The 25,913-nt window shown below is 42.1% G+C and overlaps 1 protein-coding gene across 1 annotated transcript; it reads right to left on the reverse strand.

Moving 5' to 3' along the window:
- Positions 1-692: 692 nt before the first annotated feature.
- LOC143168835 (ankyrin repeat and MYND domain-containing protein 1-like) lies at positions 693-24,958 on the reverse strand. The gene is made up of 16 exons (XM_076355764.1): positions 24,836-24,958; positions 23,159-23,305; positions 19,703-20,139; positions 18,435-18,651; positions 17,457-17,621; positions 15,947-16,005; positions 14,331-14,502; positions 13,713-13,853; positions 11,214-11,375; positions 10,405-10,512; positions 8,444-8,575; positions 7,468-7,581; positions 5,094-5,259; positions 4,122-4,188; positions 2,570-2,724; positions 693-859 (listed from the first exon to the last, which is right to left on the reverse strand). Exons 1-16 carry the CDS (start codon positions 24,956-24,958, stop codon positions 693-695), a joined length of 2,532 nt encoding a protein of 843 aa, XP_076211879.1.
- Positions 24,959-25,913: the final 955 nt, after the last annotated feature.

Below are 25,913 nucleotides of genomic sequence, written 5' to 3' on the forward strand. Positions count from 1 at the left end.
AAAGTCAAACCATTGTCAGTGACACAGCTGCACAACAAGGTGCTGAACCTCAAGATCCATCCACTCCTCCTTAAGCCCTTCCATTTCGGCAGTAGGATCAAGGAGAAAACCATCCGGGGCCCCATGACCTTAACCCTCACCTCCAAGAGCCATGCAGTCACTCTTGATATGCTCAGAGACTCTCCTGGCAGGACTGTCAGTGCCCATGTAGGCTAACATCAAGGGGTAATAGTCTACGGGCTGAACAGTCCTCAGCAACCTCTCCCCAGGATCCCAGATCTAAGTCCCCCATGAAGTAAGAAGCATCCCTGTAGATCAAGTCCAGTTGCCAAATGGGCCCTCTGTTCCCCACAGGAGGGAATATTTGTAATGAAGTTTAATAATGGGCAATACTGGTTTTTAAAATATATATATATAGCATTAGACCATTAAAACCAATCTGAAGTTCACCATATTTCTAATTGCAAACATTTATTTAAATACATAACTTGTATATATCCCCACAGACTGGTTTTTGATGGCGTTATCGTCGTTGGGCTCATATGCGGTATCTTAGAAAGATGTTTTGGTTTTAGTTTCTCAAAACATGTCAAATTAGATCACTTTTAACCTTAGTAGCAGTGGAGTACAAGGCAGAAAGTGCAATGGTATTAAAAGTTGTCCACGCAATAGTAGGAGTGACTTGAAACAAGTCAGTCATTCTTCCTGTGATGCTCTCTTCTACCAGTCCCAACTTTACTCTTTCTTCCATCTCTCCTTTCATCTTTTCCTTCTCTTCCATTTCCCCCCTTTTCGCCAGTGACATTCTTTTTGCATCCTGCACTGCTTGCATCCGGAGCTGCTTGACCTGTACTCTTCTCTGGGGGGGGGGAAAAAAAGGGAAAAAAAAACCCAACCCATATTTCTTTGGGTGACCTTCGGTTTCTCTGGAACAATAAACTGGAAGCAGGTACAAGACTTGAGGAAGTCCCTATTTTGGCATAGTTTATCAAATGTGATGTTAACAGACACAACTCTCAGGTAGCTGTGGCTACCTACTCACTTATCTATAAACGTCCTAGCAAATAATGACCATATATGGGAGTGTAAGTGATACTGGTTTCTTCTAGTAAACATATCTGAGAATGTATTAATCCTGCAGTTAATACTGACTATTAGTTACTTCAGGACTCAGTTAAACATTGAGAGTTTTGCTCATAAGGTACAAAATAAATGCTAATCATGTTGCCCTACAGTGAAAAGCACAGGAATCAGGAAACAGAGCAGAGGGCATCAGAGGCTCCCAGAGCAACAGATTGAATTGCTCAAACTGGTCTGAGTTAGGGAATTTCAGGTCATTTTAAATTAAAAACAACCATGGGAGAGAAAAAAGAAACAAAACAAAGGAACAAACAAAACCCTTTCTACCTCAAAAATAACTAGAAAGGAAGACACTACTTAAAAAGAAGTTTGTTTATTGCTGAGAAAAATTCTGTCTACAGGAAGACATTCACACTTGTTCTGAATTGAATTCACTGTATCTGAATTGAATGAAATTTGGCATTTGCCATACAGGAAAGGGATTACTACAAAAAGAAGCAGTAACTTCCATAATTACTAGTTAACATCCTAGCATCACCCAGCTGTATCCCTAACACATTACATTTTTAAAGACTAGGTAGTAAAATTCTGTTTTCTAAATGAATGCAATTTTTTTCATGTTTAAGTCCTCCAGTGTACAGCTGCCATATTACCCACCATTTGTCCTTGTAGTTTGATGTCTTGTCTATTCTATCCTATCCTATCTTATCCTATAATAGTTTGATTCTATTCAGAGCCCATACTGGTAAGCATGTATGTTTGATATAACTTATCTCCAGTGGGACAGACCTCACTATCCCCAACACACAGGGTTTTACATGTACCCAGATTTAAAAGTCCCATCCCAGGCAGCCACTAAAAGACACATCAATCACAGAACTTCTGTGAATACAGCAGTTCTGTATCCATCTTCACATTTGACAGATTTCTCATTCAATCTATGTGAGCATCTGATATAATTAAAATAGTATAATTTCTACCATGCTAGTCTTCTGCTACGTAGCATGTGGTGTGTGTAACGTGTGGTTTCCAAGAACCACAGTAGTGTGGCATCAACAATTCCATGCATAAAAGTCAGAAATCTTATTGATTTCTCTTCTAATACGCAGATAGAGGTAATTAAGAGGTAGAGTTTGTACAGAAAGCTCCACTCTGCCTAGCTTATTAGATCTATTGGGGTCCTTCAGCCTGGAAAGTTGTCTATTGATGTCCGCAGTAGCGAACCTTAGTCTTAGAGAGAGTATTATTTCCTTTGCTCTGCACTCACCTTAAAGATTCTTCTCTCTTGAAACTGAGAGTAATGACAACAGTAGCAGCTCTCTTAAAGCTGACAGATTCACAAAATACACAGCTATTCAAGTGAATGAACTGAACCTTTTAAAATTATTTCATAAAACACACTTTACTGGTCCATTACAAGGAAGACATACCCAGGTCAGTACACATGCACAAACCACTGTTCTCATATAGTAATGACAGTCAGACTTACCCAGCAATCCCAAGCACTCCTGCCTATGCCGCTCATTCCAGGATTTCCTTCTGCAAGTCTCACTGCAAGTGAAGACTTCATGACAATGCGTGCAAGGTGATAGCTGAACACCAACTGAACGTCCACACTGATAGCAGTATTTAAAGAACGGTAGCCTAGAACAAAGGTAGTTATAAAATGAAAGCACATTATTGTTTGTTTAGGGTTTTCCTCAAGCTGACAGCACGTTTGCAGATCACAGTAAAACTAAATCAAAATGGCTACAATATAGGAATAATGTTTAACAATAATGTTCAACAACAAAGAAACAGGAGACTCTGTAGCTTATCACAGGAGTCTGTGGGGAACAGGCTGCATACCACCTGCAAAGCCAGCCCCCAGAAACGGCCCCCAGAAAAGCCAAGTTTCCTAGTGAGAAACATGCCCAAGCCTTTACCAAACAAACATCCACACCGTGCCATACACTAGCACACTGTGTGCTTTAGTGTACTCGTGACACTGGGTCTGGGGATGTCCATTTTCAAACTGGCAGGCAGACCAGATTATATATGGCCAGAGAAAACAAAGCCAAGCTAGCAAACTTAAAAAAAACCTCACAGAACCCACTGGAATACTGCAGAGACAAACAGGGACACTCACAGGCCACTGCACCACAACAGTTATTCCAAAGTTGGAACATAAAACAAAGAGTGCTTGGGCTAAGGCTTTCAGTGGGACTAGGAAGCAGAATGTTAGATCTAAGTGCAAGCTGGACTACGTATTTACATCCTTTTTAAAGCATTTAAGAATCCTTTCCCAATAGGTAGCAAGTTTCACTGAGGTTTCATCTGTCTCTGCGAGTCACCGCTGAGATCTATTTGTAAAATCTTTGTGTGCTAATTTAACCTTACGGATTTTATTTTAGTTCACTTTATATTCTTCTGGGCTATTTCTGCATCTTATGCTATTATTGATCCATCTTGGTTCAACAAAAATGCTACCTCAAAATTTCTGTCTTCAAAAGTGCCCCAGCTCCCGACACCTATGTTACTTCCTCTTGATTCAAATACTGAGACAAAGTTCAGAAGCCTGTGAATTCCCTGCAGTAGGAGAAACTGATGACAGAATTCAGTAACCTTGAGGCAAGTATTGCCATTATTATCCAAACTTTTGTTAATACACCCTTCCAAGAATAACATTCAAATTGTACAAGTCGTTCCTGCAATTTCTGGAGAAATGTAAGCTACAAAATTTGTATGGGCCTATTTCTTAGCATTTGCATGCTGCTCTAAGGTACTGATGTCATTAATTGGTTTAAAACACAAGGACACACTGCTTCCACAAGAAGACTGAATATTATGCAGACTCTCATGGCAAAGTCTGAAGCTGCAAAGGAGTGATGTGATCAGAGCAGAGAAAGAAGCTAACTGCAGCTGGTAAGTCTGGATAGAAAGGAAAATTAGAAAGGAGAAAAATGGAAGGGTGACAACAGTTTTGGTGAGGAAAAAAAAAACACGGCATAGTATTTTTGACTAAGAATAGTCAATACTTGAGTGCAGTATCTCTGCCCTACCTCACTTCTTCCACGTGATGGGTCTCTCCTTTCTTCTTTGAAACACATGTATGAACGGCTGAATCCACTACACCAACAAAAGGGGGCATGGGGGAAAACAAAAATCAGTATTCTGACTTGAGAATTAGAATACCAGTCACAAGATCCACCTTCATTAAAAGTCTGCTTGGCTCTGTCTACTGCATAAAATTTGAAGACACATAATAAAATGCATCTTCCATCAACAAGCTTCAGAAGCCAAGAAAAAAGGAGCCAAGTTGCTATGTCACAGCCAAGAGGAAGAAAGCATACAGATAATTTACTCTTATTTCCTGCTTGTGACAAGCCACAGAGTCACAGGTTATGCTGAACTGCAAAGGTAACAATCTTATATTCAGAGATCACTTCCCAAGTATGATACTTCTTCTGCCCCAAAGACTGGTATTCGGAGACCTAGATTCTAAGCCTGATTTCACCACACATATGACTACTGCTGAAGATGTAACTCAAATCATCTTAATTTTTATATTCATTGTTGCTACTCTAATAGCAGAAAAGCATTGATACAATGGGAGTCTTAGGAAAGGACCTGAGGGTAAGTTGCCATAAGGAATGAAAATACACTAGGTGACCACAGTCACCATTGCATGCATCCTGTTCCCTGCACTAAATGCGAAGCAATTCCAAGGTTCTCCCATGAAAGAGGAGCAAGCTCCCTCAGTCACTCCTTAACACATGGTAATAGATCTTGTACAGGGATTTACCAGGAAGCAGCTGACAGGCACTAAATTCATATTCAGATTTTCTTCACAATGCCTTGTGCATTCTCTTTAATGTTTGTAGAACCCCTACATCTCCTTACCACATATTTAGGAGCCGTTTTTCTTAGGAGTTACCTTTTCAGATAGTAACACTGAAATTGGAACAATAAATTCCCCTTCACACTAGGTAATGCTACCCTTAATCTTGAACCACTCTTAGGCTTGAACTAACATTTCTTGGATCTTCTCAGCTCTTCTTGATCCCACGCTTTCTCTTTCAGGATGACATGTTCACGGAGCTTCGCTGTAATGTGTTCCAGCAGTGATCGGCGTGTTTGAAAAAGTTCCTGCTCAGATGCTGACAGTGTGTGGTATGGTGTGTGAGCAATTCTCCTATCCTGCAACATACCGTAAGTTAATCTACTAATGTACAGGAACACTAACACACAAGTGTTTCAGAGTTAAAGCCAACCCCTGCTGGATCCTGGCTTGGAGCTCAGTCTGTGATATGGGGCACAGGATATGTCCAGGTTAGATGTTCTAGTTGTTCCAATTATCATTATTATTATATTATTACTGTGAGTGCTCAACAAGTTAACTAAAACAATTTTCAGATGTTTCTTCAAGGGATAATCATAGTATTATAGAATAGCTTGGGTTGGAAGGGACCTTTAAAGTAGTCCAACCCCCCCCTGCAATGAGCAGGGACATCTTCAACTGGAGCAGGTTGCTCAGAGCCCCGTCCAACCTGACCTTGAATGTTGCCAGGGATGGGGCATCCACCACCTCTCTGGGCAACCTGGGCCAGTGTTTCACCACCCTCAGCGTAAAACATTTCTTCCTTATATCTAGTCTGAATCTACCCTCTTCTAGTTTAAAACCATTACCCCTTATGCTATCACAACAGGCCCTACTAAAAAGCCTGTCCCCATCTTTCTTATAAGCCCCCTTTAAGTACTGATAGGCTGCAAGAAGGTCTCCCCGAAGCCTTCTCTTCTCTAGGCTGAACAACCCCACCTCTCTCAGCCTTTCTTCACAGGAGAGGTGTTCCATCCCCCTGATCATTTTTGTGACCCTCCTCTGGACCCGCTCCAACAGGTCCGTGTCTTTCCTGTGCTGAGGGCTCCAGAGCTGGAGGCAGTGCTCCAGGTGGGGTCTCACCAGAGCAGAGTAGAGGGGCAGAATCATCTCCCTCGACCTGCTGGCCACGCTGCTTTGGATGCAGCCCAGGACACGATTGGCCTTCTGGCTGCGAGTGCACATTGCCGGCTCATGTCCAGCTTTTCATCCACCAGTACCCCCAAGTCCTTCTCGGCAGGGCTGCTCTCCATCCCTTCACCCCCCAGCCCGTATTGATACTGGGGGTTGCCCTGACCCAGGTGAGGATCTTGCACCTGGAAGCTGCCCTCATCTTGCAGAGCTCCTCTCACAGCACTTCTAGAAGCACCAAAAAGTTTCTTGGAAATGAAAAAACAGCTAGAGGGCACTGCTTGTCCACTATTATGTTCCTTATTTCCCCATACTGCTTCCCTGTAACAAGTGCCAGCAAGGAGAGTATAGACAAAAGTCCAGAGCAAGGCAGGAAAGTAAGGTACCTGGAGTATGGTGATCAAGTTTGACCTGTGATTACAGCTATAAATTGCTTAATTTATTTTCCTGTTTGAGGATCAGCTGCAATTGCAAGCAAAGAAATCACAATTTAACGTCTACACAAAACATTGGTATGGGATGTAAAAGCCCTCATTAGCTCTAAGCAGGCTGCTCTGTGAACGAGGTGCACCATTACTTTTGTTCTTTTCAGAACAACTACTGTTTATGTCCCAGAGGTAAGCAATCTGCTTATCATGTAAGCTTTCTTGTTAATAAGAAAGCTATTAAAAAAAAAATCTTATATTAATTCTAATTAGAACTGTCACAGAATCCCAGGCCTTTTGAAAGTTTTTTTAAACAAATATATCCAGGAAAAAAAGCATCAGGCAGGAATTTATTAGTTATACTTCACAGTAAGATTCTTTTTATAAGGGATTATAAATGATTAAGGACAACTTTAGTAAATCCATTTATTTATTTAGCAAATATATATATTAGTTATTTTATATAAATATATAACATATAATACATAATACATATTTTAATGTATGTTTTATTTAAAAATATATTTTATTTAGGAAATCCATTATTTTAAAGTTTGATCAATAATGTCTTATCATAGCTTACAATATATCTAAAATTACCATAATATATAACCCATAATAACTTCTCCTGATTTGATTGTAGCTTCACGGAAACACATATTACTTTTGGTTTTAATGCCTGGGTTTAAGATTACGATTAACTCTTTCCAATCCGATTATGGATGGAATCTTACTATAATACATAACAGCAAGGATTGCCTTCACAGGCAAAACTATTAGAGGTATTCAGACTTTAAGTGATTAATATATCATTTGGTGCTGAACTGAGTCTCACAACAAATGAAGGGAAAAAACAGATTTCCATGAAGGTTTCTGAAGAAGGCCCTAGACAATTCATAAGGACACAACAGGCCATGCATTTGAATAGATGCAAATGCACAGTACTTTCAGATATGGGAACTGAAGTCATACCTGATAATATTTATAATAGGCATAGTCCACAGCTGTTCCCACAGCTTTTCTCTGTCCTTCCCTAAGAGTAACTGGTGCAAGGATATCTGCGCCAGCTTCAAGCAGCTTATCAACCTGAAGAAAGCAAATCATTACACATCCAAGCAAAAAGACAACCTTCCCAAAAAATTGCATTCACACCACAGCTAAAGAGACAGGACTGATCATCAGAACTTAACCTCTATTTGTGAGACTATTTTGTGCACTGAACTATGCATTTCTTCTGCCACTTTAGAGCTGATGATGAATTGTCAAATCTAAATGTGTTTTGTAAGTAAAACCTTCTTGCAGGCAGTTGCTATTTGTTTCTGGGTACCTCACAATCTTGCAGCAACAAATGAAGCAGGGACAACTCATGAGGGAGGGGGCAGAACAGAACCCAGCCGGGGAAATTGCCTCTGCTTCCAGACCCCTCAGCTGCAGCCTGCCTCACCTCCACTCTGAATGAGATCAGCCCTGTGCTCCCTGGGATGAGGAGAAAAACTCCAATTTTCACAAGGCCAAATGCTGCCATTGACCTCATCATAGATGAGAAAGTGCACTCATCACAAGTGGTATTGACCACTTCACAGTAACAACCAAACACAATGCATCTCTCTTCATGTGGATGCTGGCTGTGTTTATAAACAAGGTAATAGTCAGATTTGACAGGGCTGTGGGCACTACAACCATCCCGTTTGACTTTAATGTAGTTTTTCCTCTTCTACACAAGGTTATCATCCTCTTTACTCAAACGTGAAAATGGATTTCCATACAAACCCCCTGTTCCTCAGGACAGAAACAAACAGTATTAGGAATAGACACAAATTAATTGTTCCAGAAAAAAAAAATCAGCTTACCCATTAAAGAGAAAGGGGACTCAATGCACCTGACAAAAACCACTTTTTTTCTGAAGTTTAAAAAAACCAAACAAACAAACACCCAGATGTTATCTCACCAAAGCAATCCTCTGTGCTGTCGTTCTCTGCTGTTCATATGCCGTACTGACAGCTGCACAGAGGGCACTTCTTACTGCTCCACTTAATGGTAGATTTGGGTCAGCCCCATGTTTGAGGAGTTCAACCACTGCCTGCAAATGTGCATATGCAAATGTGACAAATTAGTGACCGGAGAAGCCATTATTGACAGTTCTACAGCAGGAAAGTGAAACCCTAGCGAGATCAGTCAAGACCCTAAAGCTTTACAGTATTTACCACAGCACACTTGGAGTATCTGCTAGTACCTGTCATAGCTTCAGTAGCACACAAAAATTTAGTCCACCAGACAGTAGTATTCACTTCTTTTAGCGTGAATCATAATGGTTATCATGGAGTACTTTACCAAACAATAGTATCAAAGGCATGAGAGGGTAGCTTTAAAAATCACCTGGTCTGATTCATAAAGTGTATTTCTTTAAAAAAAAAGCTTTACCACAAAGATAAGGATTAGATAGGTTGATCAATTACAGCCTATTAGATCATTACTTCATCAGACGTTAGCCTCTGAGAAGATGGGAGAAGCAGTAGAAGTTTTTGGATATGGGACTTTCTATTTCATTCAAAATAATGAAATTTAAATTTTTGTGTTGCAAGAAAACACTTTTGCCCAGAAAAATACCAAAACTGTCTTAAAAATGATGAAGACAGTGTAAGGAAAAAGGTTCACGGTCAAACACTTGATACAGAGTCTATTTTATGTTGTATGCAGTTGTAGCCACTTCTATTATAACCCCTTCCACAGTCCACACTCTAGCTCCATATTATATTGCATCCAGTTTTATTTTTATACATGTTTGATACCCTTCCAGTGAAAGGAATATAGTTAAAGACTAACAACACAAAATGGTATTTTCTACTATGTTCTAGCATTTATCCTGTGTAAAGTATAAATTTTGTAGTGACAGAACAAAACGTAGAATGTTGATTTCATCAAAAATACTGAAAAGGATTTCCCCCCCAGCTTTGCTAATGGCTGTGTTTCCAAGAGAATGCTTCTCTGGATTATTTGTGTGCTTTTGTATTGGAGAAAAGTAAACAGGGAAGCAGAAATCACACTCCAGCCCTGCCCCTTTCAGCTTATCTGAACTGCTAGGCTAGAGTCAGTCACGCTTGCCCCCTTACAAGTGTTCTTGCCATTACCTTGTGTGCTGGCTGCACAACAGCTGAGCTTCATGGGGAGCCAGGGTGCCACTCTCACCCCATCATTCTCCCGCCTTGCTTCCCACAAAGAGATGAGCCAGGAGCCTGGACACACCAAGCTCTATTCAAAGAGAGGTAGAGTACCACAGACACATCTGGTTTATCACCTGCTTTGGCTACATATCTTCTCTTGCACCATGCTGGCTGCTGCAGACCTGCTGTTATGGGCCCAGTGTGGGCAGAAGGGAGTCCACTCCCTGCTCGGGAAGACAGGTGCTAACTTCACACACGGAATTCTACTGTGTGAACTATAAGCCTCATCTGTGGAGTGCTGAGCCTCATTACAACCAAATCCTTTCTAAGACTGATCATTAATCTTTTCATAGAACAGCATGCTTCCTACCATCAATGGCTACCCTTTTGCCTTATACCCAGAAGCAAGTGTTCTGGTGTTTGGTTGGGTTGCTCCACGCAGGGAGGCAGCCTGTAAGAGGACTGAATGTTCTTGTGATTCACAAAATGAACACAGTTCTCCAAATGTTAGTCCCTTCTGAGTCCTACCCAAATATTTCTGGCTACCTCATACTATAGTCCTTTACGATTCCTCTAGTTTGGCTCACAAAATATCCATAGGCTTGAAAGAAAAGTAAAAACTTTATTATTTTCACTGAAAATGTATGATTGCAAGCACCACTCATTATGTAGTTTGGCTGTCATCACAGGAGGCAGACATGAATGGAGAAGTACACCCAAAAAAATGAAGGAACTTAAAGATGCTCACCAAGTCATTCCCACTGGCAATTGCTAAGGAAAGTGGTGAATGGCCACTCCACAATGTGTTTGGATTTGCCCGATGCATTAAAAGGAGGCAGATAACATCTCTGGCATGCTTTGTAGGCAAGTGTGGTGAAAAAAGGTAAAATTAGATCATAATAAAGTTAACTTTTTAATATTAAATTTAATAATAGTAGTATAATTAATAAAATGAGCAGCATAAAACACATTCAAACCTTCATCTAAACCATGATGTTATAGTAAAAATATACATCCACTTTTTCATGACTGAGAACCCCAAGCATAGTGGTGTTATACATGAAGCCTCTTCATAACCAGATTATCAAATCTTATTAATCCTGCCACCAGAAGGAATGTGTAAGTTTGCTTCTGAAGAAGTAGGTCACTTCTCTCAAATACTTTTCTCCAACTGCATGCATCCCAAATCTGCTAGAAGAATGTTACTATAGTACAAAATCAAATGCACAGAGGTTAGTGCATGCCAAAACTAAGACTGTCCAACTTCAAATTGGCCTTGTGGATGATTAAGTTAATGGCCAATTAACCAATGGAAACTCAACTAAAGGAGTTTCTCTTGTCAAACAGAACTCCAAAGATTTAAGAAATGTTTTTTCCTCAAGTGCTAATAGATTTTTAATCAGTACAACACTAATAAATCAGTAGAAAGGGAGTTTATCGCTGGTATTCAATCACCTTCTTACAGAGGGATGAAATGTCTTCACTGACAAGTTATGTCATTTGAGATTAGCTTAGAACTACTCCCTATGAGCAGAGCCTCAGATGCTATGATCTTACCTCACTGTTATCCTCTCTTTCGCATGCAATATGCAATGCACTCCTTCCACCTTCTTCAGGGACAGGACCACTATAGGAGGAAAAGTACTCTTGTGGTGGTCCTGCTTCATTTTTCAGTTGCAAAGTGACACCACCTGTCAAGTTGGCTTCTCTGGCTTGAGGCTGAGGAATCTAAGTGAAATGATGTGCACATTTGCAACATACGCTAAAGACAAGTTAACAGAAAATAAACCTGCCTGGTCACCCATTGGTCTGGATCTCAATCATGGACAAGACTTGTTCAGCCCCACAAAAACAACAGCCACCCTTTTCCTACTTTCTTCTCTACATTCAGGTCTCATCTGCTAGACTGCTTTTGCACTGCACACTAAGAAGTTTAATAAAACCAGTGGAGAAGTCTAGGGAAGGCAAATTTGAGAGAGAGAAGTTGTTAACTTTCACTGGGCCAAACGATACAGTGTAGGGAGTGGGAGGGAAGAAGCAAGCTTTCAGGCACAAAGGGCCTGCCTTGAGTCAAGCTCATTCACATGTCCACTCATTTAAGGTCTATGAATATAAGGTCACCAGATCAATATAAAAAACAAAAGTGATATTTGAGAAAGTAAATCTTGCCTACACTGTGTCTGGGCATTCTGTAACTAAGTACTGTTGATAAATAGGTATTAAGTTCTCCCGTTTACTACTTAAGGACAAAGTACTAAAATACAAACTGACAAAGCCATCTAAATCTCTCTGTCCTGCAGACATTCACCTTAGTCCTTGTCATGACAACATAAATTTTGTCAGTCTAGTTACATAAGCCAACTCCTTTTTTAAGTGATTGGGACCTGATGGTATGCCAGGGAGCTGGCCAATGTCATTGCAAGGCCACTCTGGTTACCTCTGAGTGGTCATGGCGAGCAGGGGAGGTTTCTGAGGAATTTCTTTGCATTTCTGGCAAAATGGAAGGAAGAACCAGGGAACTACAAACTGGTCAGCCTCACCTCGGCCTATGGGAAACTGATGGAAAAATCTGAGAAGCCATCTCCAGACATACTACAGATAAGAAGGTGACTGGAAGCAGTCAGCATGGATTTGCAAAGGAGAAATCATGCCTGACAAACATGATAGCCTTCTACAATAAGATGACCAGCTTGGTGAAAGATGGGAAAGCAGTGAATGTTGTTTACCTTGACTTTAGCAAGGCTTTCAACACTGTCTCCTCAGTAAGCCTCATAGACAAGATGAAGAAGTATGGACTAGACAATCGGACAGTGAGGTGGATCATGGGTTGTGATCAGCAGCACAAAGTCCAGCTGTGCTATACCCCAGGGGCAGATATTAGGGCCAATACTATTTAATGTCTTCATTAATGACCTCAATGCTGGGACAAGAGTGCACCCTCAGCAAGTACACAGATGATACAAAACCGGGAAGAGTGGTTTAAAGCACCACACAGTTGTGCTGCTTTTCAGAGGGACCTGGACAGGCTGGAGAATTGGGCAGAGAAAAATCTTATTAAATTCAACAAAAGGAAATTGTTGTATTCCTCCCCTGCACCTGGGGAGGAATAATTCCAGGCACCAGTACGTGCTGGGGGCTGACCAGATGGAAAAAACCTTCTAGACTAGGACCTGGACGTCTTGCTGGACAAGTTGAACATGACCCAGCAGTGCGCCCCTGCAGCAAAGAAGGTCAACAGCATCCTAGGCTGCATTAGGAAAAGCATTGCCACTGGAACAGGTTGCCCAGAGAAGTTGTGGAGTCTCCACCCTTGGAGATACTCAAAAACCAATTGGACTAGATCGCAAGCAACATGCTATAATTGATCCTGCTTTGAGCAGGGGTATTGTACTACACAATCTTCAGAGGTCCCTTCCAATCTTTCAACTGTTCTGTGACTACAAGATTTTGTTACTACAACTTAAAGTAATTTATCAGGCAACAAATGCCAGAAAAAAGCACGTGTTACTGACATAGCTCCATCAGCACTAGAGAATTATCATTAAAAATGGCAACTCTAACTAAAAAGTGCTATACTATCAAAAAAGTCTACTGCTAGGCTGATCTTCTGCAACCTGTAGGCACAGAGAATGCTGCAGGAATCTAGCAGAGACAGCTGGGGTTCAAAGAAAAGAGAAATAAGGAAAGGAAAGAAAAGAAGTGTTAGGCCAGCTCCATGGAGATGAAACAAGCAAGTCCCATCACAGACATGTCTGTTTCTGCAGGCATATCTTCAGGCATTTGTACTGGACTACACACAAGGGACTTTTAAACGTTGCCTTATATAAGGCATGATAGCAAAATGTTCTGGGGCACCAAAAACAGAAGGATATGTTTACTGCAACCCAATACTATAGACCTCAAGTGGCTTTTTCTTTTTTTTTTTAAAGGTTCTTTCAGTGGAATGCAAAGATTTCACTGTGAAATCAAGCAGGCAGGAATCCCAACTCCCTGCTTAGGTCCTGTACAATCTGAATTTCAACAGCTGAAAGAAGATGAGCTCAAAAAGCAACATACCTTGTCTGGACCGTATATCTCATTTCCATCTTCTGCCCTTGCATTCAGATCTGGGGCAGAATGCAGGAGATACTGTGTTATCTGGACCCCTTCCTCCCCAGGAATTGAGGCAGCTATGTGGAGAGGAGTTAACCCCCCTAACTAAAAACACAAACATAGCATTAAGACTCCTGTTTATCACAAGCAGCACTTAAAGAGCGCTAAATATTTTTTCAAAGAATAATACAAGCTCACTCTTCCCACATGCTGTGTCTCACAAACAGCCACCATAAACCTAGAGCCTAGAGTTATAGGACTGTGGAACACTAAAGGTCCCAGACACTAAGCCTACTAAATACCACAACAGCTATTACCAACTTGAGGAGCAGCTTCACAAGTATTCCCCAGCCACTCACAAGCTTGGCAACCAGGAAACATAATGAGGAAAAAAAATACTTAGAGAGTAAAGAGCTTTGAGTTCTTTCTACTAAAAAAAAATTCTTTGAACGGGATAATCGCTTTAAACAGCTTTCTGGCCATTCTAAAGCTGATTCTGACATGCAGGATATTTTACAGTAGGGCACTGAGGCTGCAGTACACATCTAGAATCCCACGTTATGAATGATAATCCAGTAAAACCTTGGATGGAAGCCGCACATCAGTCCTGGCTCCCCTTTCTAAGAGGAGTTTCACTGCTTCTGCATCTGCAGCTTTAACAGCAAAGAACAGAAGGTGTGGTGGGACCCAGGATGCATTGGGATCTGCACCTCGACGAAGCAGCAGTTGGATTGTTTCCCACCTCTTCTGTCGTCTAGAATTGACATGGAAAATATCGGAATAATTTATTAGCACCTTCCAAGAAAACTCTAAAAGCTAGTGGACTAAAATGACTCCCAGGTAATAGACATGAAAACGGTCACTTAGCAGAGGGAAGACATGGCAGTCTTTAGGGCTGCATCACAACTGCCCTACACCACCCAGGCAACATCATTATGATCTGAAGAGGGGACAGCACTGCCAGTGTATCTCAGCCCTCTAAACTAAAGGAGTGGCATGCAAAAGCAGTCCCTGTGGTCATGAAAAGCCCTTGCGTGGAGACAGGGGAAGCTAGGAAAGGTTCCCTGCATTTCCACCAGTCACTCAATGTGACTTGCAAACATTTAGTCTTAGACTTGTTTAATGAAAGAAACAGACTCCTCCTTCCTGCCATCGAAGACTCCCTGGAAGATTCTTTCCTCAATCACACCTCATTCACCCATTCCAAGAAAACAAAGGTACAGTGCTTCCCTTAAACAAAAGCTGGAACAGGAGCTATGTTAGACTAGGACAGTGTATTCCAGATGCCATCTGCATTTCCATGGAGGCAAACTATCTACCTCCCCCCCCCCCCAAAATCTTGACACCACCAAAAAAAAAAAAAGAGAAAAAAAAAGGGCAAACAGCACTTGGAAATCACCCAGAAACTCCATCACAAAGTGTTCTCAGTGGAGACTCATCTTTTCAGGCATGGTATTAACTCAGCTTTACCCACGAGCCCTACATTCAATGAATCTTTATATTCCAACAAACAACATGCAATATGCACAATATTTCAGACAGCAAGAATCATGGGAGGTGGGAGGATGTGCCACAAAAGTAAAATGTAAGGGATGAAGGCCAGAAGGCCAACCAGGAATTTTCAGTTTGGGAGTTTTAAGATATTAAAACCTACACTGCCATAAAACCCAACACAAAAATTTCGTCTTCTTTGGTGACTGCTCTGTAAGCAAAGCAAAAAGTAAAATGTGGCCTTTTCAAAGATCCACAAAGGCAAAATAGTTGGACTACGTTTCAGTTGACACTGCTGAACAGACACTTGCAGAAAACAACTAACAAGTTCATATGTAGTCAAGACTTCAAGAAATAAAGCAAATATATTCTCCTTCCTCACGTCTACACTCCACTGCAAGTGTCCATTGCATACTTAGCAGCTTTTCACACTCCACTAACAAGAAATCTTGTCTTGCTCAAGTATGATGTCCTTTGCTTGAACTACACTTTTCAACTGCAGTCTTTGCCCACTGCTGACATGAGTTAGAGTGTATAAACGAGTGGCTTCTACTGGCATGAAAACAAGATTTGCCCACTTAAACAAAAAAAAAAATCTTGCCCTGCAATGGATGCACACTTCTGTGAAATATGTGAAATACTGTTACCTTCTTTATACAAAAGCATTTATGAGAGTTGGTCTCCCATCTATAGTGCATGAGACTTACTTTGAGATTATGCCTTCAGCCACATTGACTGTTTCTGAGGATTCTGATTGTTCACTCCACTTAAAGATTTAAAAAAAAAAAGAGGTTACAAAAATGAAAAAAAATTATTCTTCCAATGCATGACTCAGCATATTAACATATCAGAACAGTGACACAGTACAGCATATAATGATAAAGGAATTTTGTTAATAACTGTTAGGAAAATCATTTAGAAGTAATTTGTAACTAAGTTTGGTTGTTTTTTTTTTTAAAAAAAAAAACCTCTTAAAATAAGGGAATATTTTTCTTGTTCAACTTCCATGGTGTCTAAAACTTGTTTAGAAGAGTTAAAAGTTTCTTCCAGTATACATCACCTAGCTTAAAAGAAAAAAAATTGCTGAAATAAAACAAGACACAGATTTTCAACTTGCATTAGCTTGCATGAGAATCTGGAACTAGGATCTACAAGGCTGATGTTTCCAAATCTGGATGCATATTCAACTCAGAGGAAAAGTAAAAGCAATGTACATTTACCTTGCAGAATCTCAGAGCCTGTGAGAGATACAAACCAACACAGAAAGATCCCCTCTCTATTCCTAATTACCTCATATTACCTCCAGAATGAGAGGTAATAGCTCCACATTGATTTTCTGTGCAGTTTTGAGCAGCTGCTCTCTCTCACTCCCCTTCTCCCTTTCCCATAAAAGTCTTGCAACTTTAGCAATGGGCCACCACTTGAACATACTCTTGGAACTGGAACAGTGACTTCAGAGCAACCGAGGATTATTTGGTACTTAATTTTCAACAAGTTTCCTCAAGGCATGGGCCACTGCCTGTCTAGCCTCATGTGAAAGTCTCAGCAGCACCCTTCCATTTCTAGACTCCACTGAAACATTTCAAAGACCACACAGTTCCTGCCCAGACCCCGTTTTTATCTGTTTTCTCATCCTGGCTGGTGATTCCTGACCCCCTTGCTTTCATTTTCTTTCCCATTCCCAGGTTTGCACTCTTACAAAATGTGTATTGTGTTCCTACACCAGAGCAGGTGTTTCTTTTTGTGGCAGGAGGAAGGCCAGGGATATGACTCTTCCTTTGTGAGCACTCCCCAAGGATCAGCAGACTTCTGACTGTACAATTGCTTTTTACTAGCCACCTCCATGATGCCAGCAGGATTACATAGTACCAGGAGAATCACCTACATCCTCTTGTTCTGCTTATGCTTTTGTAATTCCCAACAACTGCCCCACTGCATCTTCATTGTGCTAAACACCTAGTCAACACAGCCTCACATCTCTGCTATTGACACAGCACCTTATTTCAATTGCAGAGTAAGCTTGTAACTGCACTGGAGCTTGGTCCTTTGAGTTAGGAGTTAGCAGTGAGAGCAGAGATTATTCTGCATCCTCAGAGAGCAAAATGCATAAAAGTTCTGACTTTGTCCTAGGGAGTATACACAGTAAATTTAAAAAGCTTACAGCTTGAGGAAATAATACATTATGATTCTGTCATTTTAGATTAGAAGTAAACAAACCTTGTAACTGTGCAAGCTCCTCTCAGCAATATTACCCTTAAAAGATTCTTCTGGATAAAAGAGAATAAAGCACATGGAGAGAGCAGATAATCCTTCATCACTACACTTATTCACATCAGCTCCACTATCAAGAAGAAGATTGACAACATCATTGTGGGAATGAACCTGTAGGGGGGAAACATCCATACTTGCACATATATGTACACACTTCTAGATTTTGACATGGAACGAATTAACAAGACAGTTTTAAAGTAGTGACGCTCTACACTGTTTAGCTAATTCAAATTTATATTTCCCACAAAATAGAAACACAATACTGAACCATGTCTTACAGGGTTCAGAACATGCATTTTTCAGCTAATTTTTAACTACTGAATTTCACAGGAATTCAGTGAGGATTCATGCACAGAAAGAGACTAAAAGCGACTGAGATGGCTACAGGAGAAATACAGCATTCTAAATTATTATCTAGATTTTGCTAGCCATTTACAATGAATGCCAAGTATTGAGGTAGCTGAAAAGGGCATGAAGAAAAAGGTGGGGGGGCAGGATTTCATCCCCCTCCTACAGAAATTGAAGTTGTGCGTGCATGGTTTCTAGCCACCACCACTTTTCAGCAAAAACAAAACAACTCTGTCTGAATCTGATTTCAACTAGGAAAAAAAATAATAAGGGCACGGTCACATCCAAGAACATAGATCTAGTCCACTCCACAATCATAACCTGAAATCAAACCTGACATTTGAAATCATCTCTAATATTTACTGAAGGGGCTTCTTTTAGGTTATTTATTTACCGTGGGGTTTGGCATGATACCAGTCATTACAGATACTACTCATGCCACACCGCTTTTCTGTTTTTCCTGTTTACTGAACATTCCTTTCATACTATGTAATGAAACAAGAGAAAAATTTAATCCAGCCTACTATACCAGGCATTTTCTCATCATGTGGTAAAGAGTCATGCTTAGAGTCTTACAGCAGCAGCAGCAAGTGCTGTGTATCCATGTTTGTCAGCTATGTCTGGATGAGCAAGTCCATTCCTCAGAATTGCATAGACCCCATCATAGTCTCCTCTTGCTGCCTTCTGAATTAGCTGCTCTGAGGCAAGTTCCCTGGGGCCTGGAGGCCCATAAGTACTGCGGGCTCCACTGAGAATGAGGTTGACATCTGAAGTAAACTCCGCTTGACAGCGCCTTGAAAAGGAGAAAACAGTACGGCACATTTAAGCAGCTAGGTACTCTTAGACCGCTACGGCAATTAAAGAAAAAACACATCAAGAAGAAACACATAAAGAAAAAACACAAAAACAAGAATAAAGTATGTTGGTGAGCAAGATGGGAAAATAAGGCCAGCTATCATTTTAAGAACTATTTCAGATAGTGTAAGCTTGCTTACATTAATGGCAGAAAGGCAAACCAGTGTACGGGGTGCTGGCAGCAGCATATAGATTTTAGCTACAGAGGAGTTAAAAAATATCCAGCCACCAAATATCTACTAAAATAAGAAAACAAAATCTGACTACCACATATTTCTATGAACCAATTTATCATGCACACTCATGACATCTGTTTATGATTTAATTTCCATCATCTGCTTTAACTATGACTATAAAATATGCATATGTAGCTTGTGTTCCTATCAAAAAAGCAAGTAAGGAAATACTCTGTGGGCCCAAAGAGCATCTCCACGTACAAGTACCGAGCTACATAAAAACTGACATGCAGTTGGCAGTTCTACTAGCTGTAGACTTGCTGCAGCATGTTTTGTATAACCTTGAAGGAGAACAAGAGTCAAGACAACCACAAAAAGGTATCATTGGCCAGATTTTCAGTGCTTTCAAAAATCTGGCACTCTGCTTCTCCATCTTTCTACCTCTACACAAGATGCTACACTCTCAGAACAGGGAAGGTCAGAACAGGTCTCTACAGCCCTTGCCTCCTAATTCCTTTCAAAACCAGATTTCCAGAAACTCTGACATGCTAATGAGTTGAGACTATTTTTATAGGTGTAACCGGAATAAAACTGATGTTTAACTTAAAGGAATAAAATTTGTGAATTGAGAGATGAATATGTTGTTTGTTTCTTTTTTTAAAAAAATCCTCATTGGCAACTTGTAATCTCAAGGCCATAAAAAACAATCTGGAATGCAGCTTTTATCCTGCAATGTGAATTTGAAAATAATGAACACCCATGGATAATAATTTCTAAAAATCCATACATAATAAACAAATCATCAACAGTTACCTGTGCTTATAAACATGCGTCTGCATTCTAACTAGTAGAGGGGTTACATTTGCAATAGGCCAAGGGTCTTCCTCAGGCAGCTTTGGGGTGTTCTGAAAATACCAAGCATCACACTCTTCTAGGAAGGAGCGAGTCAAAGTAAGATGATCTGTGCTACGAGAATATGCAAAGACTCCTTCAGGGAAAATATCCTTATCGTCAAAAGGGAGATGTTTATAGCTACGGAGAAACGGGTCTTCCTCAACTGAAATATACTTCTTTTGAGAATTGTCATCAATGTATCTGTAGTGTGCTGGATAATCCAAGAGTGAAAAATAACCAGGTACTTCAGTACATAGTTTAATTAGATGATCCCTGAGCCACAAGCCAACGTCCTGACAGCCATCTGGATAGCTCTCAATCCCTGGTCCAAATCGCTCATCAGATTTGTACAGCCCCTTAAGAAACAAGTAAACTCATTAGTACCAGTCAGAGATCAAACAAGTTGTACAATTAAAGTCTGTTTTCTACTTAAACTAATGTGGCTGGTTCTGGCCCTACTGGTCCACTTCCTATTGACAGAGCAGTAACTGCTGAAGCCAATCTGAACGGCAAAGCCTGCACATTCATTTTGGTCCATTTAATAGCAAACACAAATCTTCCAGCACAAGAACAGTGGAAGGCCCTAAACTTAACTACAGTGGGATGTAATGTTTAGATGAAACTTCCTGATGGTTTTAGGGCCTGAGCAAGATTCTTTAATTTTAATTTTATTCTATGACCAATTTTAGATTCATCAGCCGTGCTGCTACCTTTCAGGACAGGACAGATTTTTGGCTAGATTTTCCTACCTAATCAAAACAAACACATCTGACACACATCTGCACAGACACAGAATCTGGAAATGACAGTTATTTCTTTTCTTACAATGGTAACTAAATTTAGGATATCTATAGCCTTGCAAGCATGACAAGACATGCCAACAGAAGAGTCTCAGTAGCAAATAAAGCACTATAGGACAGGAGTTTTAGTCTTCCTATAAGGGTATCCTAGTTTGGCCATGACGCTATGGTAGGTAAGGCATGAGCATTACCAAATTTAAGCAGACTCATGCATATCTGGATCACGCATATGGTTCAAGACAGGTTCACACTAAGCTATCACAACCTCAAAACAGCTATTTAGAGCAAAAATTAGCAACTTCACATTGAGCTGTTTAGCTACAAAGATAAAGGAGCAGGAGAAAAGCGCTACCACTGGCAAGAATAAAATTCTGAGTATGGTTATGATCTGAAGCTTCTCTATTTTTCCCCTAGCTCTAGATTATACATTATATACTCAAATTAAAGCTCTCCTAAATCCATAATTAGTGCCACATTATCCATATTCAGCAAGAATGCTATGTTCTTGTTGATAACCTCCTCAATGCAGAGACTGTTATGTTGTTTCCTTATATGTTTTAGATTATTTGATGAATTGCAGAGATACCCAGGGATCAGTAGGAATGGGTGGGTGGTGTTCCCCTACGCTTGGGACTTTTCAGATATAACTTGTAAGAAAACAAAGAAGGACTGCAAGCTGTTAGAAAACAAGATTTCTAGCTTCTACTAGAAACACTAGGTCTGAAAATGATGCAAAACAGACAACTAGCTACCTGGACACTTCAGATTGCTGTCTATCTCCACAGTTTCTTAAAATGCAGTATTTTTCCAGTTTCATATTGCTGGCATCCTAATACGACTTTTGAGAATACTGTCTAACTAATAAGCTCTTCATCAAAGAAGGAGAATAAATACTGAAATCTTATACGTTAGATACTAGAGTAAGAAACTTTCCAGGCATCAGATTTTTAGTTCTGGACAGATGGTATCACATCACAGGGCCAGAATGAGGATCCGGGGAACTACAGGCCTGTCAGTCTGACCTTGGTGCCAGGGAAGGTTATGGAGATCATCTTGAGTGCCATCACACAGCACGTACAGGACAACCAGGTAATCAGGCCCAGTTAGCATGGGTTTATGAAAGGCAGGTCCTGCTTGACTAACCTCATCTATGACAAGGTGACCTGCTTGGTGGATGAGGGAAAGGCTGTGGATTGTTTACCTGGACTTCAGTAAAGTCTTTGACACCATTTCCCTCAGCATTCTCCTGGAGAAACTGGCTGCTCATGGCTTGGACAGGCATACTCTTTGCTGGGTAAAAAACTGTCTGGATGGCCGGGCCCAAAGACTTGTGGTGAACGGAGTTAAATCCAGTTGGCAGCTGGTCACAAGTGGTGTTCTCCAGAGCTCAGTATTGGGGCCAGTTCTGTTTAATATCTTTATCAATGATCTGGACGAGGGGATTGAGTGCACCCTCAGTAAGTTTGCAGATGACACCAAGTTGGGCGGGAGTGTTGATCTGCTTGAGTAGGAAGGCTCTACTGAGGGATCTGGACAGGCTGGATCAATGGGCCGAGGCCAGTTGTATGAAATTCAACAAGGCTGAGTGCCTCCTGTGCTTGGGTCACAACAACCCCATGCAACGCTACAGGCTTGGGGAAGAGTGGCTGGAAAGCTGCCCGGCAGAAAAGAACCTGGAGGTGCTGTTTGACAACTGGCTGAATATGAGCCGGGAGAGTGCCCAGGTGGCCAAGAAGGCCAATGGTGTCCTGGCCTGTATCAGAAATAGTGTGGCCAGCAGGAGCAGGGAAGTGATCGTGCCCCTGTACTCGGCACTGGTGAGGCTGCACCTCGAATACTGTGTTCAGTTTTGGGCCCCTCACTACAAGAAAGATACTAAGTGCTGGAGCATGTCTAAAGAAGAGCAATGAAGCTGGTGAAGGGTCTAGAGAACGAGTCCTATGAGGAGCGGCTGAGGGAACTGGGGTTGTTTGGTCTGGAGAAAAGGAGCCTGAGGGGAGACCTAATCGTTTCCTACAAGTACCTAAAAGGAGGTTGTAGCGAGGTGGATGTCGGTCTCTTTTCCCAAGTAACAGGTGATAGGATGAGAGGAAACAGCCTCAAGTTGCACCAGGGGAAGTTTAGATTGGATATTAGGAAAAATTTCTTCATCAAAAGGGTTGTCAAGCACTGGAACAAGCTGCCCAGGGAAGCAGTTGAGTCACCATCCCTGGAGATGGTATTTAAAAGACATGTAGATGTGGTGCTTAGGGGCATGGTTTAGTGGTGGACTTGGTAGTGTTAGGTTAACGATTGGACTCGATGATCTTAAGGGTCTTTTCCAATCTAAATGAATCTATGATTCTATGATCATCTCCTTCAATATTTCCCCATGCAAAAGTTAAATACAGCAGAAGCTAAGGTGTTGAAAAGAGTGCCCTAACTCACTGGAGATCAAAGCATGACGATTTTGCTCTAAATAACAAAAACACTAAGGAAGCTGCTTGAAAAAAACTCACACTCAAATTTTCCTGTACTTAAGTTGATTTTGAAAGGCAAGGAAATCGCAGTATTAGCACAGCATTTTTCCAGTTACCTGAAATTTTCTGCCATCCTTCCATTCCAGGGTCCCATAGCCTTCTACATGGCCAAGATAAAGAGCTCCTGTGAATTTGGACCCATCAGGCCAGTAGCAAATCCCCTTCCCGTGGTGGTGGTCCATGTAGAACTGTCCCACATATCTCTGTAATCCACAAAAGAGGACAAGACAACTGACAGAACAGAAATAAGTGAAATTGCCTCCTTACTGCAACAGAGCAGGACTAACAAGGTGCACAGCATTGACACATGAAGAGGGTGAATCTGTTACACACTTAAGAAAGACTGGGCACAGTCTCAACTCCATTTTAGTCACGGGCTTCAAAACTCAGCCAGGATTTTACCAATTTCTCTAGAAGCTCTTCCATCATGTAGCAATCAGTAGTTCACACTACTTCAGCACATGTATCTCAGCATTCATATCCTTGGATACACTGCCAAATGAAGCAGGCTAAACCAACATCTATTCAGTCGTTCAACAGCTTTCATAAAGACCTGTATGCCAATACATTTAGCATTCTACATTCAAAACAAAAGGGAAATCAGCAGAACTGTAAAGTCCTCAATTGTCAGATGCAGGTGAAGTGACTGGATTAGTAAACCTTTATACACCACTTGCTTAAAAGATAAATATGACTGCTACTCCAAAACTGACACTTTTACACTTCAGTAGAAAGCACTGACAAAATGACATATCAATAGGTAAACATAGTGCTGGATTGTATGAAAGTAGCAGATGCTACTCAAAAGGTTGTCCATAACCCCCTCTCTCTTCAGTGAAGAAAACCTTAGTTACCAACCTGCTCATCTCTCTGTTCCTGACTGAAATTTGATCAATCGTCATTGATTTCAGTCACAAACACTTTAAGGTGTTCACTATTTTCAAGCAAAACCAGACATGTGGAAGATATTTTATATAATCAAGATTTGATAATTCAAAAAAATCCCACTTAAATCAAGATCTCAATTCCTTACTCCTTCTGGTGCATTAAAAATAATAATAAAATTTGCAGCCTTGCCACAGTCCTAGTATTTTGTGGCATAAAAGGAGTGACTACCTTTAGCTTAAAAAAACCCACCAGAACATTATGGTGGTAATAGCAACAGCACCCACAGCAACCATTTACTATTTTCTCTGAGACCAAGGACAAAGTCATCCAAGTGGGAGAGCTGAGGGTATTATCTGAAAACTTGTGTCCCAGGTTGCATTTTAGTCGTGGATGTGTTACCAACCCAGACATGGAGTAACAGAAACATTCAGAAGAGCAGTAAGGGCTGATTCACCTGGTGAACGTGCTCTCAGACATTACAGGGACGCTAAGAAAGCACTTGCCTTACTCAGAAATAAGCTGAAACTAACTAGGTTGGCACCAATACAGGGCGAGCAGGGAGAGGCAGGCCTAGGGAAACCTGCATTTCAGAGACCCCTCGCCTTACACCGAGGCGATGCCGTGGAAGCATTGCCTCCAGAGCACCCCTTCACGTGTCCCATGGGCGGACACGGCTCTCCAGTGAAGCACACAAAACCAGCCGGCGGGACAGGCGGGCACGGCAGTGGGAGGCCCAGCCGGGCCCGCGGGACGACCGTACTCGGGCGGGAGAGAGGCACCGCCTCCGGCGGCCCCTCTCCTCGCCGGGCTCAGGCCCGCAGTCCAGCACCCCGGCGGCGGCGTACCTCACCGGCCTCCGGCCTGCGGGGCAGGGCCTGCCCGGGGCAGGGGCCGCAGCCGGCCGCCCTCGCCGCCTCTCTGCCCTCAGCCACCGGCTGACTGGAAACTCGCCCGGCGCTGACCGCCATGGCAGCCTCACCGGCAGCGCTGCCGGTTCCGGCCGGCGGGATGAGAGGCCCCGTGTCGCCGAGCGGCGCGTTGCCGTGGATACCCCGGCGGGCCCGCCCGGAGCGGGGGCAGGGAGGGAGGCCCCCGCGGCTCCGGGGCGGGGAGAGGGCTTCCCCGCGCCGTCCCGCCCCGCACTGCCCCAGCCAGGCTTGGCTGAACTCGCGGCGGGGTCGGAGGTCTGAGGAGCGTGCGCTCCGCCGCCCTCGGGGCGCTCCGGCCTGCTCACGGCCATGGGAGGCAGAGGCCGCTCCCCCACGGGCAGGACCCCACGCTAGCGTGGGCTGTGCCTGCATGGCCGCCCGGGAGAGACAGCGGGTCGACCCCTGAGCCTGGCCCTGCTCACCCCCTTCCTGCCACCCCCTTCCATCCCCGGCCCCTGTCTCTGCTCCTCAGCCAGCGCCTGCCCCTCTCCTCCTTTGTGTTCAGACCCCCACAGCGCTCCTAGCCAACTCACTCAACCTTGTCCGCACTGGCATCATACCAAACCCATACAATTTTTCCAATTGTTTGATGAACTCCAAGCCTCAGGGGCTAGCTGGAGCAGGACTGATCGTTATGCCAGCACAAACAGCTGTCACAGAAATACGCAGAATCGATACCAGCCCAAGTCACCAGGCAGCTGAAGCAGCAGCCTCCTCCGAGCCAGGACTCGGCCCTGGACCACCATTAGGTTATCATGGGTTGTCTTTGTAAAAAAAATTGTATTTAACCAAAACCCTCCAAAGTGCCAGATTTTCCAGCATTATTAGAGAAGCCAACTAATGAGTTTAAGCCTCCCTATTCTATGAAAGCACGGTCAATCTGAAGTTAAGTCAATTCATGGTAAAACAAATGGGAGTTTTTCCTTAATCTCCACTGAGCACTAAACCCATGAAATTAATTTAAACAAAAGTCACTCAGCTTTAAAAACTTTAG

The sequence above is a fragment of the Aptenodytes patagonicus genome, chromosome 18, assembly GCF_965638725.1.
Source record: "Aptenodytes patagonicus chromosome 18, bAptPat1.pri.cur, whole genome shotgun sequence".
NCBI classification, from domain to species: domain Eukaryota; kingdom Metazoa; phylum Chordata; class Aves; order Sphenisciformes; family Spheniscidae; genus Aptenodytes; species Aptenodytes patagonicus.